This window comes from Stegostoma tigrinum, chromosome 24, assembly GCF_030684315.1.
Source record: "Stegostoma tigrinum isolate sSteTig4 chromosome 24, sSteTig4.hap1, whole genome shotgun sequence".
Taxonomy (NCBI): Eukaryota; Metazoa; Chordata; class Chondrichthyes; order Orectolobiformes; family Stegostomatidae; genus Stegostoma; species Stegostoma tigrinum.
This window is the reverse complement of record NC_081377.1, coordinates 7,593,043-7,608,018: the sequence shown is the minus strand read 5'-3', so window position 1 is coordinate 7,608,018 and position 14,976 is coordinate 7,593,043. Positions and strand designations below refer to the sequence as shown.

Below are 14,976 nucleotides of genomic sequence, written 5' to 3'. Positions count from 1 at the left end.
CTATGCCTCTCATTATCTTGTATACCTCAATTAGGTCCCCTCTCCTCCTCCTTTTCTCCAATGAAAAGAGACCGAGCTCAGTCAACCTCTCTTCATAAGATAAGCCCTCCAGTCCAGGCAGCATCCTGGTAAACCTCCTCTGAACCCTCTCCAAAGCATCCAGATCTTTCCTATAATAGGGCGCCCAGAACTGGACGCAGTATTCCAAGTGCGGTCTAACCAAAGTTTTATAGAGCTGCAACAAGATCTCACGACTCTTAAACTCAATCCCCCTGTTAATGAAAGCCAAAACACCATATGCTTTCTTAACAACCCTGTCCACTTGGGTGGCCATTTTAAGGGATCTATGTATCTGCACACCAAGATCCCTCTGTTCCTCCACGCTGCCAAGAATCCTATCCTTAATCCTGTACTCAGCTTTCAAATTCGACCTTCCAAAATGCATCACCTCGCATTTATCCAGGTTGAACTCCATCTGCCACCTCTCAGCCCATGTCTGCATCCTGTCAATGTCCCGCTGCAGCCTACAACAGCCCTCTACACTGTCAATGACACCTCCTACCTTGGTGTCGTCTGCAAACTTGCTGACCCATCCTTCAATCCCCTCGTCCAAGTCATTAATAAAAATTACAAACAGTAGAGGCCCAAGGACAGAGCCCTGTGGAACTCCACTCACCACTGACTTCCAGGCAGAATATTTTCCTTCTACAACCACTCGCTGTCTTCTGTTGGCCAGCCAATTCTGTATCCAAGCAGCTAAGTTCCCCTGTATCCCATTCCTCCTGACCTTCTGAATGAGCCTACCATGGGGAACCTTATCAAATGCCTTACTGAAGTCCATATACACCACATCCACAGCTCGACCCTCATCAACTTTTCTAGTCACATCCTCAAAAAACTCGATAAGGTTTGTAAGGCATGACCTACCCCTCACAAAGCCGTGTTGACTGTATTTGATCAAGCCATGCTCTTCCAGATGGTCATAAATCTTATCCCTCAGAATCCTTTCTAACACCTTGCAGACGACAGACGTGAGACTTACCGGTCTATAATTGCCGGGGATTTCCCTATTTCCTTTCTTGAAGAGAGGAATTACATTTGCCTCTCTCCAGTCCTCAGGTACGACTCCAGTGGAGAGCGAGGATGCAAAGATCTTCGCAAGTGGCGAAGCAATTGCATTTCTCGCTTCCCAAAGCAGCCGAGGACAAATCTGATCCGGGCCTGGCGACTTGTCAATCTTAATGTTTGACAAAATTTTCAGCACGTCAGCTTCGTCTATCTCTATCCATTCCAGCATGTATACCTGCTCATCAAAGGTTTCATTCACTACAAAGTTCGTTTCTTTCGTAAAGACAGAAGCAAAAAACTCATTTAGGGCTTCCCCTACCTCCTCAGGCTCCACACACAAGTTCCCTATGTTATCCCTGATCGGCCCTACTCTTTCTTTGACCATTCTCTTATTCCTCACGTAAGTGTAAAATGCCTTTGTGTTTTCCCGGATTCCTTCTGCCAAGCCTTTCTCGTGCCCCCTCCTGGCTCTCCTCAGACCATTTTTGAGCTCCTTCCTTGCCTGCATGTAATCCTCTCTAGCTGAACTTGACCCTAGCTTCCTCCACCTTATGTAAGCTACCTTCTTCCTTTTCACTAGAAGCTCCACCGCTCTCGTCATCCAAGGTTCCCTAATCTTACCCCTTCTTTCCTGTCTCAGAGGGACATATTTACTCATCACTCCCAACAACTGTTCCTTAAACCGTCTCCACATGTCGATAGTTCGCTTACCATGGAACAACTGCTCCCAGTCCATGCTTCCTAACTCATGTCTAATCGCATCATAGTTTCCTCTTCCCCAATTAAATATCCTCCCATTTTGCCTAATCCTCTCCTTCTCCATAGCTATGTAGAATGTGAGGCAGTTATGGTCACTATCACCAAAATGCTCTCCCACCACAAGATCTGATACCTGCCCTGGCTCGTTTCCGAGCACCAAGTCTAGAATGGCCTCTCCCCTCGTCGGCCTGTCAACGTACTGCGTTAGGAAACCCTCCTGAACACACCTTACAAAAACAGCTCCATTCAAATCTTCTGCTCTAAGGAGGTTCCAATCAATATTAGGAAAGTTAAAGTCACCCATTACAACAACCCTACTGCGTGCACACTTTTCCAAAATCTGTCGACCTATGCTTTCTACAATCTCCCTGCTGCTATTGGGGGGCCTGTAGTAAACCCCTAACGAGGTGACTACTCCCTTGCTGTTCCTAATTTCCACCCGTACTGACTCGGTAGGCAGATCTTCCTCGACAAAGGAAGCTTCTGTAGCTGTGATACCCTCTCTGATTAGTAGTGCTACACCCTCTCCTCTTTTTCCCCCCTCCCTATTCTTTTTAAATGTTCTAAACCCTGGAACATCCAGCAACCATTCCTGCCCATGAGAAACCCATGTCTCTGTTATGGCCACAACATCATAGCACCAGGTACTGATCCATGCTCTAAGTTCATCACTTTTATTCCTGATACTCCTTGCATTAAAGCAAACACACTTTAACCGATCCCTTGGTTCCTTCCCAGGAAAATCCTTCCCACTAGCTGGTCTACCTCTTGCTACTGCCTCACCGCTCACCTCTGGTATACAGCTCAGGTTCCCACCCCCCTGCCATACTAGTTTAAACCCTCTCGAACTACTCGAGCAAACCTTCCACCCAGGACATTGGTCCCCTTCCAGTTCAGATGCAACACGTCCTTCTTGTACAGGTCCCACCTTCCCCAGAAGGCATCCCAATTATCAACATATCTGAAGCCCTCCCTCCTACACCAGCTGCGTAGCCACGTGTTCAGCTGCGCCCGCTCCCTGTTCCTCACCTCACTATCTCGTGGCACCGGTAGTAAACCAGAGAACATTACTCTGTTCGTCCTGCTCTGCAGCTTCCATCCTAACTCCCTGAAATCACTTTTTGTATCCTCAAACCTATTTCTGGCTATATCATTTGTGCCAATATGTAACACGATTTCTGGCTGTTCGCCCTCCCCGTTTAGAACTTTATACACCCGATCGGAGACGTCCCGGACCCTGGCACCAGGGAGGCAACATACCTTCCGGGAATCCCGATCTTGCCCACAAAATCTCCTGTCGATTCCCCGAACTATCGAGTCCCCTACCACGAGTACTTTTCTATTCTGCCCCCTTCCCTTCTTTGCCACAGTGTCAGGCTCAGTGCCAGAGAACTGACTACTATGGCTTTCCTCTGGTAGGTCATCCCCCCCAGCAGTATCCAAAACGGTATACTTATTGCTGAGGGGAATGCCCACAGGGGATCTCTGCACTGTCTGTCTGTCCCCTTTCCTCCCCCTAACTGTAACCCATCTATCCTCGTCCTGAGCCTTAGGAGTGACCAACTCCCGATAACTCCTCTCAATTACCCCCTCTGCCTCCCGAATGATCCATAGTTCATCCAGCTCCAGCTCCATTTCCCTAACACGGTTTTCAAGGAGCTGTAGCTGGGTGCACTTCCTGCAGATGTAGCCAGCGGAGACGTGTGCCACATCTCCCAACTGCCACATTCTGCAGGAGGAGCAAGCAACTGCCCTAGCATCCATACCCCACTTATCTGAACACCCACTCAATACTAAAGTAGAAAGCTTACGTCAAATAATAACAAATTAATAACAAACTTATATTCAATAGAGAAAGTTTAGAATGAACCTTACCTTATTAACTAGGTTAGAGGAGGACACTACCTGAATCCCCACCTTACAGCTATCATACAACTGTCCCTTTTGTTTCCTCCACTAGCTAACCTTACCATCTGTTTCCAAGAAAATTTCACAATGCCAATCTGCAGGCAATTTTGCACAATGAACACTGGCTTGAAAAAAAACAAGGTTTGGATCACTGCAGAATTATTTACCATTCTCACAGGAACAGAGGCAACAGTCAATACCTCATTGATCTGGACTTTGTTTCAGCCCAGAATTGAAAGGATAATGTTCCAGCCCAGCACACCACCTAGTTTCCACACTTTTGGTCTTTCAATCTTGCCTTTCTGCACACCTAGTGTATTACAAGGACTTATTGATCAAGATACATAAACTAAAGTGTACATAAATGCTGACATGTTCTCATTCCAATCCATAGGTTAAAAAAAGATGAAAATTATGCACATCAAGGGCAGAAGGAAATCAAGCAATTATATATTTAAATACAGTACTGTATGGTTAAGAGTTATTCCATCTTAAAGTTGCAAGGTAATTTTGTTTTGAGAAATATGTTCCGAGGCAGCATTGGGTTCGAGAGATACAGGCTGACTAAAGAAATCCCAAAACAGAACACAGAAACAACCTCACAATTATTGCCTCTAACACTCAAATTATTGTAATGGACAAGTCAGATTGCAGTCACCCAGTTTGTTTGGAAACACGATCTCTTAGCCTCATGAGTAGGTGAGGATACAATGTGAGGGGATCAGTGTTTTGGAAATTTCCTCTTTTTCTACCTGGTAACCTATGTGAAGGGTCAGGACCTTTGCACAGCATTAAACACCACTCAATGTGGATAGGAGAGCTGTCAAAATGTATCTGGAACAGTGACTGGAGATGGTGGTTTGTATGATAAATGAGCAACAGCAATTGAGTCACCTCTTATAGCGCACCAGTCACATGATCTCCTGCACTGGGTTGATCAGGTCAGAGGGGTTTTCCAGGAGCATTTTTTTTTCTTTTTTTGTTTGGTTAGACTGTTCTTAAGAGATTACATGATTGTAGTGGACAGATAGGCTCAGGTCATGAGATGCCATTCACCACTCAGAGCTGGTTTAATGGACTAGATGGTCTTTTCCCTTGGCAAGGTGCTATGTTTGTCCTTTTAAGAATGGAGATGAAAATTAGACGAGGGATGATTGGATATTCACCACTGCCAAATTCAAAATAACTCACGAATTTCAGATACCTAAGAATATGGAGGGAATGAACGGAAGAAAAGATTTAAGCCATTTCACACCTTATCAGGTCTGATTTTGCAGCCATCCGCTTTCCGGACTGTCTCTATTTCAGACTGCCACTTCCTGATTTATTGTTATCACATAGCCTGCCATTACACCCTACCTATTGCTAGCCATTAACAGTCTCCATTAACAGCTCTCCTAGCCAGATCATTATCCACTCCTTTGGTCGTTCAACTGTTCTTCTCTCTCTTTGGGCTCTAATCCTACCTATTATTTACTTTGTAACTCCTTCCCCCACCCTATAATCTGCATATAACCCAACACTTTCCTAGCTACCATCAGTTCTGAAGAAAGGTCAGCAGACCTGAAACGTCAACTCTGATTTTTCTTCACAGCTGCTGCCTAACCTGTTGAGCTTTTCCAGCAACTTCTGTTTTTGTTGCTGATTTGTGACTGGGCATGCGGTCACTGGCAGTTGACTGCACCGTTGTACTATCAAACTTGGACCTTGCATCATAATCTTTGCAAACACCATTACCCAGTGGTTCCCCCAGTCTTCATACAGACACAGCTAGAATTGTGTTTTGTCTTTTGCAACCTCCCTCTCTTCACTGCCCTCATTTGGTAGAAGAAAAAGAAACCTTAAAAGGAAAATCAAAGGGACATCCCAAGAATGTTATCTAGTTAGAAGCCCTGAGCCTATCAGGATAGGCTTAAGTTATTTGTCTGGATGAGCGTAGCTCCAACAAAACAAGACTGTCCAAGACAAAGCTTTCCACTTGACTGACAGACCCCATCCACTGCCTTAAACATGTACTCCTTCCACAACCAACATACAGTGGCTGCAATTTGTACCATCTATAAGATACAGTGCAGCAGTTCAATTACAGCATCTCAACAATCCCTACTACCTAAAAGAACAAGGGCAGCAGGCACACAGGATCTAGTATCATTTGCAAATTCCCCATGTCTCAGCCCAACCTGATTTGGACATATAAATGCCATTCTTGCACCATTGCTGGGTCAGAATATGTGAACTTCTGACCTACTGGTGCTGATGGAGTATCTTTACCAAATAAAATGTGGCAATTTCAGAAGGTGATACACCACTACATTTTAAAGGGCAGCCAGGGCTGGATGGTAAATGGTAACTTTACTTAATGAAAACAAACCTGAAAAATAGCTCAACCAAAATAGCTACGATTTGGTGTGTGTTCTTGATTAAACTTCTGATACTAGACAATGGATCTGTGCCAGTTGCTTCCCTTCTCTGGAGTGTTGTTAGTGTTAAGTTACAGAGAGCTGATTCCAGACTGGCTAAAATAAACTCCAGTCAGCACAGAGGGATGAATCCAGTTAGCCAGCAGAGGCAGTTGTGACATACACTCCTATATGTGTTACTAAGCCAGCACAGATAAATCAAACTTGTTAGATTACTTGCAACACAGCTGACAGAGGAACACATGCACACACTGTAGGGAATAAAAGCAAAATTCTGCAGATGCTGAAAAACCTGAAATACTAAACAGAATAAGCAAGAAATTCTCAGATCTGGAAACCAATGTGATGAAAGGTAATTAATGTGAAATATTAACTATGTTTTGGTCTCTACAAATGGTAACCGACTTGCTATGTATTTCCAGAATTTCTTACTTTTTACTGAAATGAAGATTATTTGAGATCATGGCAGCCTGAGTTTGTTCCATTCAAACCATTCTGAAATGGAAATGTTAATTACTGTCCTTTTAACATCGCCGAAATTGTACTTGCCCTAAGTATCTCATTAATTTTGTTTTCTATCTAAAGTAACCAATTGAATTGTTTGCACTATTTTATTTCTAGGTGGCCTTTCACATCCTGCCGTACTTAGGGCGCAATGACCACACTGTGTATGAGAATATCAAGTACATTGTGGACAAGTGAGTGCTTTCTGATTTCCTGGGCTCTTGGCACAAGCAGCATAGGCTGGACCCTGAAATGGGCTCCTAGAGATGGAGGTTATAGTGGACCAGATAAGGGAGCAAAGGAAGAATGAGTCCTTTCTCATAGTGCAGTCGTAAGAGTTCAGTAATCATGACAGCAGGAACCATTGTCTTACAATATATGAGTCTGCCATGGGACGTTTGTGTTAGCTGGCTCAGGGTGGGAAGGGAAACAGGCAATCTGTTTCCTAAAAGTAGAAGTATAGGGAAAAATAATTAGAAACTTGAGAGAACAGATTTAATGCTTCACTACAACAGTCTTACATATTTAAATTCACTGCATGATCATAAACACACCAAAAACCAATTTGGAGCACAGGATAAAGGAGTGAATTGAGTAACCCTGAATCCCAAGTACCCCTGAATCGGAAGAATCAGGATCTGAGTAAAACTGAAGGATGGGAAAGGGAAATGATTGTAGAAAACGAATGATGTGGGCAGAATCTAAACCTGAAAGTGCTAAGTCATTCCATTAGCATTCAGTCCTGTAAAAGAAAATACCTACCCTATAAGGCCAGAGCTTTATGCCCTTTGGTAATAATAGTGTGCCAAGCTATTCCAGTTTCTAGCCCTTCACTTGCTGGTAAACTCATCAGTAGGCACAATCTTCTGGGAGCCCTGCCTCCTGATTGGCCACCTCCAAGGCTGCCATCTAACATCAGGACACTTCAATGACCAGAATTCGAAGTGCACAGATGACTCAGTGGGTTGTGAGGTCCAAGAGGTTGACAGAGATAGGAAGTGGTGATAAAGACATGGAGGCATTTGAAACCAGGGAGAAAAATCTTAAAATCAAGGCACCGCTAATCGGAACTGAAGGTAAGTCAGTAAGCACAGACTGCAGACTAACACGTAAGCAGCAGAGCTTTGGATAAATGAAAGTTTATATAACATTTAGAAATCAGCTCGGAGTTTGTTGGAATAGTCACACCTTGAGGTAACAAAGGCATAAATCTAAGTTCCAGCAGCAGATTCGCTGTGATTGGGTAATGTCTGATGATGTCACAGCACTGGAAGCATACACACTTGGTGATGACACAAATACATGTCCAGATCCTCACTGAGGCTAAATCAGATATTAAGGTGGAGAACAGACCGGTTTAAACTCAGAATGTTGCCAAGGAGATAGGTGGAATCAGGAGCTCAGGAATGGAGTTTGCAACTGGGTGCAGTCTTCCCAATAATTAATTGGAGGAAATTTCTCCTAATCCAGTGTAGGATGTCAAATAAACAGTCCGATAATTTAGTAACAGTGTAGGAGTCAGGAAAGGTGATGGCCAGGTAGAATTGACTATCATCATCATAAAAACCAACACTGTGCTTTCAAGTGATGTTGACAAGGACAGCATGTAGATGAGAAATAGGAAGGAAAGTTAGTTAGGTCATTGGGCACACTGGAGGTAATGATGTTGGGAACTGGAGGAAAAGCTACCATAAGTGATACAGAATGTGTAGAGATGAATAAGAGTGGAACCAGAAATGACCAGTGCATTCCAGCTGGTCAACAGTGGAGAGGTGTTAGAGGAAGATAGTGTATCCAACTGCATTGATGCTTGCAGACTGAGGAAGAGGACAGGGTAGAAAGTTTAACTTCATCACAGCCACATAGGATATCATCTGTAACAATGATAAGAGTAGATCTGGTATGGTGTTATGAATTCCGAGGAGCTCCTGGGAAGATGTGAACAGATTTGGGAGGTAGAACATATTTCAGTACTTTGGAGAGTGAAAGTTGCCAATGAGATTGCTGTATAGGACAATGGGGCCCAGTGTGTTTTTTTATTTGGGGGGTGGAGTAATGTCAAGAGATTTAAAGGAGGGGGGACAGTAGCTGAAAAGAGAATAGTTAACAGTATGGGCCAACATGGGAAACTAGGAGGCATCAGTGGATGGTCAGCATTTAGTGGGAAAGGTCAAGGAAGCAGCTGATAGATCCAATGGACAAAACAAACTCAGAATGGGCATGCAGAGAGGTAGGAAAGAATCCAGAGAAAGATCCATGTCTAGGACGGTGAAAGATTTGGAGGAACTTTGTATCAGAAGGCTAGTGGTAAGGAGTAATTTGGCAGAGGCGGTTAATCAGTTGGTCTCTATGTAGTTCAATTTTCCTTTGTCTGATATGGGTGTCACTGGTTAAGCAATGCATTTATTGCCCATTCCTAGTTGCCCTGGGAAGGTGGTGATAAGCTGGCAATTCAAACTGCAGCAGTCCATTTGGTGTAAATACACCTTCAATGCTATTAGTAAGGAAGGTGGAGATTTTGACCCAGCAACAGCAAACGAACAGTGATATGGTTCAAAGTCAGTGACAAAGAGGTCCATGAGCATCTCGTGCATCTTGTTGGAGGTGAGATTAGAGGGGGGGGTCAGTGGGGAGTGGTTTAAGATGATGCTTTGGAGTAGAGAAAGAAACCAGGATTTATCTTTACTTTCCAGGATGATCACTGTAAAATTAGCCATTTTAACAGATGACAGCAGGACCACAGTGCTTCATGAAGTTCAGCATATTTGGCAGTTTCTGACTAAACAGTTGTCCACCATATCTTTCAAACGTGCGCACCTTAGACAGAAGGAAGTAGATAACATGGTCATACCAGGAAAAATGGCCAGAGTGAGAAACAGGCATGATTTTATTGGTAACTAGAGTATCAAAGGTGGAGATGAGTGTGTGATTGAGCAAAGCAGTAACTGCAGAATTGTTATGCAAATTAGCCAAAGATTAGACCAGGAGGATTTTGAAAGTGCACTTCTAAGTCAATCAAGCGATAGCTGGTTTCCAGGGGTAAACAGAGGAGAATGTAAACTTGGGGTATCAAAGGGAAATATGGTGAAATAGCAACCTAACCATATCCTCAAGCATCCACTCCCTCCATCATCAATACTCAGTGGCAGCAATGTGTATTATCTAGAAGATGCACTGCAGAAATTCACCAAAGATCCTTACAAAGCACCTTCCAAACCCACAACCACTACCATTAAAAGGACAACGGCAGCAAATACATGGGGGTTACCACCACCTGCAAGTTCCACGCCAAGCCACTCACCATCCTGATGCGGAAATATATTGCCATTCCTTCACTGTCAGTGACTCAAAATCCTGAAATTCCCTCTCAGGGCATTGCAGGTGAACCCACAGCAGTGATTCAAGAACGCAGCTCCTACCACCTTCAAGAGCAACTAGGATGGGAAATAAATGCTGACCAGTCAATGACGCCCATGTCCCATGAATAAATAAAAACAACAAGTAATCAGAGATGGCCTTGCTTGTGATTGAGAGGATGGTACAGCTGAATAGCAAGGTTAATGATGGGTAGGGATGTTTATACACAGATTGAGGGTTGGAGATGATAAGAAGGCAGTGAACTCAGACAAGAGAACAGAATGAGTTGAATTGGAGGTCAAAATTACACAGAACAAGTAATCATTCAGTGCAGATATTGGAGAAGACCAGCGAAGATAGCTCAGTGAGAATTTTTTAAAATCGTTTTGGATATCATATTAGTATGTTTTATTCTTTCAAATTCCCAATTAGGAGCAGACAGCATTTAGTTCTGCCCTAGAATATGGTTTTTGACCTCCAAAGACATCATTAAAAAGTACTGAGAGCCAAGGATGGAACATCACACACAAGGTGGATTTTTCCAAGGCTCTTCCTATTCAGCAGCTAAGATGAAACAGAGTTAGAGTTTCCATGTACAATATTTAACAATAGATTCTCAAGTTATTTGGAAATCTTCAGTTTTTGGCACTGTCCTGACCAGCACCAATCTAGAATCAACCTAACTGCTTCTAACTGTATTTGAGCAGTTTCTAATGCATAATATGCATTATTGGTCTGGTACAAGCAGTAATCCACATTAACCATACAAGAGTCATAGAGTCATACATCATGGAAACAGACTGTTTGATCCAACCAGCCCATGCCAAGCATAAGCCCAAACTAAACTGATCCCACTTGCCTGCTCCTGGCCCATATCCCTCCAAATCTTTCCCATTCATGTATTTATCCATGGGTCTTTTAAACATAATTGTAACCACATCTACCACTTCCTTAAGAAGTTCATTCCACACGCGAACCACCCTACGTGTAAAATATTTGGCCCTCGTGTCTTTTTTAAATTTCTCTCCTCTCGCCTTAAAAATGTGCCACCTAGTTTTGAAATCATCCATCCAAGGGAAAAGAGTTAATGGCAGTTGCCCATCTATACCCCTGATTATTTTATGAACTTCTGTAAGGTTGCCTCTCAATCCCCTATGTTCCAGTAAAGAAAGTCCCAGCCTATCCAGCCTTTCTACATAACTCAAACCTTCCACACCCAGCAACATCCTGGTAAATCTCATCTGAATCCTGTCCAGCTTAAAAATATGCAACTTATAACTGGGCAACCAGAACGGGACACAGCATTCCAGAAGGGGTGTTTCCAAAGTCCTTGACAGCCTCAACATGACTTCCCAATTTCTAAACTCAAAGAACTGAGCAGTGATGGCAAACATACCAAACACCTTTTTAACCACCCTGTCTATATGTGATGCAAAGTTCAAAGAATTATGTACCTACAGCCCTAGGTCCCGCTCTTCCACAATACTACCTAAGACTGTACCATTAATTGTAAACACCCTACCCTTGTTTGTTGTACCAAAATGCAATACCTCGCAATTATCCAGATTGAACTCCATCTGCCATTTTTCAGCCTATTAACCTATTCGATTAAGTTCCAATCGCAATCTTAGAAAACCTTCTCCACTGTTTACTATACCACGAATTTTGGTGACATCCACCAACTTACCAACCATGCGTTCCACATTCTCATCCAAAACAAAAAAAAAGGACCCAGAACTGATCCCTGTGGAACACTACATAAAAACCAAAAAAAACTGCGGATGCTGTAATCCGGAACAGAAACAAAGTTGCTGGAAAAGCTCAGCAGGTCTAGCAGCACCTATGGAGGAGAAAACAGAGTTAACGTTTCAGGTCCGGTGACCCTTACTCAGAACTGAGGAAGAGTCACCGAACCTGAAACGTTAACTCTGTTTTCTCCTCCACAGATGCTGCCAGACCTGCTGAGTTTTGCCAGCAGCTTTGTTTTTGCTCCTGTGGAACACTGCTGGTGACAGGACTCTAGTCCGAAAAGCAACCCTCCACCACCACACTTTGTCTCCTGCCATTAACTGGCAAGTTCACCCTGAACCCCACGAGAGTGTCCCTGCTGACTACATCTGCGGGAAGTGCACCAGCTCCTTGAAAACCGCGTTAGGGAACTGGAGCTGGAGCTGGATAAACTTCGGATCATTCGGGAGGCAGAGGGGGTTATTGAGAGGAGTTACAGGGAGGTAGTCACTCCTCAAGTACAGGAAAAAGGCAGATGGGTGACGGTCAGGGGACGGAAAGGGAACTGGCAGGCAGTGCAGGGATCCCCTGTGGCCATTCCCCTCATCAATAAGTATACCATTTTGGATACTGTTGAGGGGGATGACTTACCAGGGGAAAGCAGTGGGGCACAGGTCTCTGGCACAGAGTCTGTCCCTGCTGCTCAGAAGGGAAGGGGGAAGAGGAGCAGAGCATTAGTCATGGGGACTCCATAGTTAGGGGGACAGATAGGAGGTTCTGTGGGGACGAGAGAGACTCACGTTTAGTGTGTTGCCTCCCAGGTGCCAGGGTGCATGATGTCTCTGTCGTGTTTTTGGGATCCTTAAGGGAAGCCCCAAGTCATGGTCCACATTGGCACCAACGACATAGGTAGGAAGAGAGACGGGGATTTAAGGCAGAAATTCAGGGAGCTAGGATGGAAGCCGAGAGCGAGGACAAACAGAGTTGTTGTCTCTGGTTTGTTGCCCGTGCCACGTGCTAGTGAGGCGAGGAATAGGGAGAGAGAGGAGTTGAACACGTGGCTACAGGGATGGTGCAGGAGGGAGGGTTTTGGATTCTTGGATAATTGGGGCTCTTTCTGGGGTAGGTGGGACCTCTACAAGCAAGATGGTCTTCGCCTGAACCAGAGGGGTACCGATATCTTGGGGGGGAAGTTTGCTAAGGCTATTCGGTGGGTTTAAACTAATTCAGTAGGGAGATGGGCACCAAAATTGTAGTTCGACTATAGAAAAGGTTGAGAGTAGGGTGGTCCGAAATAAAGTTTCAGGGAAGCAAGATGGCACCGGCAAGCAAGAAGTTGGTTTGAAGTGTATCTACTTCAATGCCAGGAGCGTCTGGAATAAGGTGGATGAACTTGCAGCATGGGTTAGTACCTGGGACTTCGATGTTGTGGCAATTTTGGAGACATGGATAGAGCAGGGACAGGAATGGCTGTTGCAGGTTCCGGGATTTACATGTTTCAGTAAGAACAGAGAAGATGGTAAAAGGGGCGGAGGTGTGGCATTGTTGGTCAAGGACAGTATTACAGTTGCAGAAAGGATGTTTGGGGGCTCGTCAACTGAGGTAGTATGGGCTGAGGTTAGAAACAGGAAAGGAGTGGTCACCCTGTTGGGAGTTTTCTATAGGCCTCTGAACAGTCCCAGAGATGTAGAGGAAAGGATAGCAAAGATGATTCTCAATCGGAGTGAGAGAGACAGGGTAGTTGTCATGGGGGACTTCAACTTTCCAAATATTGACTGGGGACACTATAGTTCGAGTACTATAGATGGGTCAGTTTTTGTCCAGAGTGTGCAGGAAGGCTTCCTGACACAGTATGTAGATAGGCCAACAAGGGGCAAAGCCACATTAGATTTGGTACTGGGTAATGAGCCCGGCCAGGTGTTAGATTTGGAAGTAGGTGAGCACTTTGGTGATAGCGATCACAATTCTGTTATGTTTACTTTAGTGATGGAAAGGGATAGGTATATACCACTGGGCAAGAGTTATAGCTGGGGGAAAGGCAATTACGACGAGATTAGGCAAAATTTAGGGAGCATAGGATGGGGAAGGAAACTGCAGGGGATGGGCACATTAGAAATGTGGAGCTTATTCAAGGAAAAGCTCCTGTGTGTCCTAGATAAGTATGTACGAGTCAAGCAGTGAGGAAGCTGTAGAGTGCGGGAGCCGTGGTTTACGAAGGAGGTGGAATCTCTGGTCAAGAGGAAGAAGAAGGCTTATGTTAGGATGAGATGTGAAGGCTCAGTTAGGGCACTTGAGGGCTATGAGGTAGCCAGGAAAGACCTAAAGTGAGAGCTCAGAAGAGCCAGGAGGAGACATGAGAAGTTGTTGGCGGATAGGATCAGGGTAAACCCTAAGGCTTTCTATAGGTATTTAAGGAATAAAAGAATGACAAAAGTGAGATTAGGCCCAATCGAGGATAGTAGTGGTAAGTTGTGTGTGGAGTCAGATGAGATAGGGGAAGCACTAAATGAACATTTTTAAACAGTATTCACTCTAGAAAACGACAATGCTGTCGAGGAGAATACTGAGATACAGGCTACTAGACTAGGTGGGATTGAGGTTCACAAGGAAGAGGTATTAGAAATCCTTCAGATGGTGAAGATAGACAAGTCCCCTGGGCCGGATGGGATTTATCCTCGGATCCTCTGGGAAGCCAGGGAGAAGAATGCTGAGCCTTTGGCGTTGATCTTTAACTCGTCATTGTCTACAGGAATAGTGCCAGATGACTGGAGGGTAGCAAATGTGGTTCCCCTATAGATGAGAGTAAACCGGTTGATGTGGTGTATATGGATTTCAGCAAGGCGTTCAATAAGGTTCCCCACAATAGGCTATTGTACAAAATGCAGAGGAATGGAATTGTGGGAGATATAGCAGTTTGGATCAGAAATTGGCTTGCTGAAAGACGACAGAGGGTCCTGGTTCATGGGAAATGTTCATCCTGGAGACCAGTTACTAGTGGTGTATCGCAAGGGTCGGTGTTGGGTCCACTGCTGTTTGTCATTTTTATAAATGACCTGGATGAGGGCGTAGAAGGATGGGTTAGTAAATTTGCAGACGACACTAAGGTCGGTGGAGTTGTGGATAGTGATGAAGGATGCTGTAGGTTGCAGAGAGACATAGATAAGCTGCAGAGCTGGGCTGAGAGGTGGCAAATTGAGTTTAATGCAGACAAGTGTGAGGTGATGCACTTTGG

At 44.4% G+C, this 14,976-nt stretch overlaps 1 protein-coding gene across 1 annotated transcript in view; it reads left to right on the top strand.

Moving 5' to 3' along the window:
• maneal (mannosidase endo-alpha like) overlaps positions 1 to 14,976 on the top strand; it is a 75,346-nt gene that overhangs the window by 58,778 nt on the left and 1,592 nt on the right. Inside the window, exon 3 of the mRNA XM_059654261.1 lies at positions 6,777 to 6,853. Coding sequence (XP_059510244.1) covers positions 6,777 to 6,853 — 77 coding nt within the window. The remainder of the gene's footprint in view (positions 1 to 6,776; positions 6,854 to 14,976) is intronic.